Here is a 3,882-nt window from a genome sequence, read left to right as displayed (position 1 = left end):
TATCCTTTGTTTTTCAAATTGTAAAATAGGTGGAAAGTTAAATTATTAATGCCTCGAATGCTTTGTGAATGTGTCTGGATGCAAACCACAGAGTAGCTGCAATGCTCTCAAAATGTAATAGAAGAAAGAAAAACACCAAAAAAGAAGCGAAAAGTTCCATAACATCCCGACATGACTTTATTTTAGGAATAAGCGCATAGAGTCTGTCATGTACGTCACATTTTGACCTTAAAATTGGAAGCCCGCAGGATATTCAGGGAGGGAATGCTTATGCAGTGACAGCCTATCATTGCCTCGGGCCCTTAGAGTCATACCGGGGCCAGTCACTGTTTACACAGCAACAGCCAATCACGTCGAAGGCCCGCCTCTCGCCTTGTCACACTACGGAGCGTGGCTGGAGAGAGAAACTATAAAGTTGCCCGACAAGTCAAGAGTGAGAAGGAGAGGATTTAGAACCATGAGAGAGAACCTTGCCATTGTCTCATCCCAAAACATGGCGCTCATTGACTCTATGAAACCCACTGACCTGTCCGCAGAGAGGAAGGGGATAAAGTAAGTTCATGTGGTGTTTAATAAGAAGGATTCGGGTTATGGTGAAAAAAGATATTACTCAGAATTACACTGCTATAAAACACTGATGATTGATTTTTTGTATTGTTTTGTTTCCAGGAGGAAAAACTGGAGGAACAGAATAGGATTACTCTTGAAGACAAACTCTCCCAAGTCGATATTACATCTGATGAAAAACAGACCTTACAGGTAAGACTGACTTTTTATTTTGTTTTGTTGTGTCATAATTCTGCGTAACATCTTTGTTTGTGCTTCGTGCTAGTAAGAGTTTATTTAGTTTTAAATATATATTGTATTTTACTTTTTAATTAACTTTTATATTTTAATCTAATTTCTAATATTTTACTCAACTTTATTTGTTTTCCTTGCATATCCACACCGTATTGAATGTATTTATTTTTTTATTTTATTTTGTATTTTTTTTTGTCACTATGATTTTATGTCTAATTTTTTAATAATTAGCTATTTGAGTGTTTTTCAATATATAAAGTTTTCATAAATGTCAGGATTTTGCCTCCTCTGTAATTATCTAATCCATATCCTCTACCCTCAGGCCGACTGCTGATGACGTGCACCAGTGGGCGCAGTCGCTTGACAAACTGCTCAGTCATAAATGTAAGTATCATTCAGCGCGCTATTGGTGGGTGCATGATTACATGAAAGAGTCTCAAAGGTCACACGGTAACTGTGTGCTAAATGAAGGCACTATATTGGCCTCAGTTAAACAAAGGTTGTAATGGCTTTTCAGGGTGTGGATGTGTCCCCTTGTCTTTAACACATCTTCTTCTTCTCTTCCCGAACCCCAGATGGAAAAGCTGCCTTTTGTATCTTCCTGAAGTCTGAGTTCTGCGAAGAGAACATTGAGTTTTGGACAGCATGTGAGGATTTCAGTGCTCTCACGTCGCAGAAAGAGCTGGCGTCCAAGGCCAACAGCATTTACGAAGAGTTCATTAAAAATGAAGCTCCCAAAGAGGTAACGGCTGAATTTCAGCATCAGAATTTATGTACTTCAAGTTTTATAAATACACAAAATATTCTTTATGTCAAAGGCTCATATTGGTTGTTTCTTTGGTCACAGATAAACCTGGATTACCAAACTAAAAACGCCATCATCCAGAGCCTCCACGAGCCCACTGTGACCAGCTTCCTGGCAGCACAGATGAAAGCCTACAGCCTGATGGAGAACAACTCGTACCCCAGATTTATCTACTCCGACCTCTACAAAGAACTGTGTGCGGCTGCCAGGGTAGAGGGCAAGCACATTAAGTCTTAGTCAAACCAGACACCCACTGCTGGAGTCATTTGATTACCACTGTGACTGTGCGAATAGACCGCTGATGATGGTTAATTCCGGGCACTGCCGCCTCGGAATAATGCAAATCCTGAGCATAAACAATAACGTCGAGTGTGGAAAATGCAAAAACATGGAGACATTTTTAGTCCGTCCTGCTGAGAGCTCTGATGTTGGGATGATTAGGCAGGATGCTATATGCTGCTGCAGGCAGTGCACAGAGCATTTCTACCAGATGGGATTATGGTTACATTTTCTTCACTGGGCCATTACCTGCACTTTCTTTATACTACACTGTTAGAATTTGATATTTTGGGCGATGATGCGTTAAAGAAAATGCTGTTCAAGTGCAACTGCACTCAAAGCTGAGATGAGTGTCTCACACTTAACTCTCTCTTACCGACGATGCTGTTTGAATGTATTTCTGTGCTGATATCCACTTGAAGACTTTGCACAGCTGTCATATACACAGGACTTTCTAATTCCGCTGCTCTTCTGGATTTACTTCAGATCTGTTTACACAAAAAAGTGAATTTTTTTTAACTTATATAATAATATTCACAAGTTCCACCAAAGCCTGCATTTGGCCTGAAGATACTGTGACAATGTTATCTATTGTAAATATGTCATGTGTTGAATGTGAATTTAAGGCAGCTGGACTGTTTGAGAAATAAAATATGTTTGTTCTATAATTCTGAAATGTCTCCGATGCGTTTATTTCTGAATTCAGTGCAAAAATGTCAGAACTTTTTAAGCATGGAAGTTTGTTGTTGGGAACAGTGTATGTAAACAAAATAATTTAAGCTCAAAAGGCCTTAATCGATTTTGAAACTTTCACCAACATCTCACGGTCAATTTTACTCCTAATTCGTTGTTCAACTGTCTACATTACTGCTGAAGTGAATACTGAACTGGTCCTTTACTTAAAACCTGCGTCAACTGACTTTTTGGCCACTTGGAGGCAGCAGATAAGCTGTAAACACAAAATTTACATATCGTTACCTTTAAAAGGACAATGCATCCTCAGCAACAAAGTTATCCCTCATATTTTGGTGGGTTTTCCTACGACTGTCCAGAAATACGTGAGGCGCCTGTCAATTTCCGCTCCCGTCTTTCACAAATACACTTCTGTCTACACAGGAAACAGCTCGGTTAGGTTTAGGAAAAGATTGAGGTTTGGGTTGAAATAACACCGGAGGTTGCTAACTTAAGTATGGAAGATACGTGAAAAAATAAATCAACGTTGACTTCTGTTTTTTGACCCATCCATCTATCGCAATCTCCTCACTACGCGGCATTTGTCGCTCTTTATACTTTTAGTGGGATATACGAATTACAGTGCATTACTTTACTGTAGGTATAGCTACAAACGATGTATGAGAACAGATGAACATACACATACATTTGGTTATCTGGACTGCCTACCAACCCACAAACTGTGAAATAAGACAATCCAGTCAGTTTTTTGTGCCACATGTGATTCAACAAGCTATTCTGCAGGCTAATTAGAATATACCACCCATGGCTTGAGAATTTTGCAAAGGTGCGCCACATTTTTCTCGCAAGCCAATCAGAGCAGACTGGGCTTTTTCGGACGGGGTCTTAAAGGGACAGGCGCTAAAACGAAGCGTTTCAGACAGAGGGTGAATACAGGTATATTCAGACAGACAGTATGAGAAAAATAATGTGTTTTTTTGGACATTAAAGCATTGAAAACATGTTTTAGTAGAATCCCAAAATACAAGTATGAACCTGGAAATGAGCATGATATGTCCCCTTTAAAGTCAATATGGCTAACATGTTAGCAGGTACAAACAGTTGCATATTTACACATCCGGCAGATACGGAACAACATTTATTTGGAGTCGTGTGTCCAGGCTACCTGGTAAACCTAGGTCTAATATTCACTCTCTTTTTTAACTCTGTTCTCCACCAGGAAGAAGGCTGCTAAATGCTCCACTGGGTTCCCCAGCTGGTAGCTATATTTGTCTGTCTGTCTTTTGGTGCTAAGGAGAGGGTTT

General features: G+C 39.7%; 1 protein-coding gene across 1 annotated transcript; it reads left to right on the top strand.

Moving 5' to 3' along the window:
- Positions 1–401: 401 nt before the first annotated feature.
- Positions 402–2,548, top strand: rgs2 (regulator of G protein signaling 2). Its single transcript, XM_074635123.1, has 5 exons — positions 402–552; positions 670–759; positions 1,124–1,185; positions 1,377–1,543; positions 1,649–2,548. The coding sequence occupies exons 1-5, from the start codon at positions 458–460 to the stop codon at positions 1,841–1,843; spliced, it is 609 nt and encodes a 202-aa protein (XP_074491224.1). The 5' UTR covers positions 402–457; the 3' UTR covers positions 1,844–2,548.
- Positions 2,549–3,882: the final 1,334 nt, after the last annotated feature.

The sequence above is a fragment of the Sebastes fasciatus genome, chromosome 5 (genome assembly GCF_043250625.1).
Source record: "Sebastes fasciatus isolate fSebFas1 chromosome 5, fSebFas1.pri, whole genome shotgun sequence".
Lineage (NCBI taxonomy): Eukaryota > Metazoa > Chordata > Actinopteri > Perciformes > Sebastidae > Sebastes > Sebastes fasciatus.
This window is presented reverse-complemented; position numbering and strand designations above follow the sequence as displayed.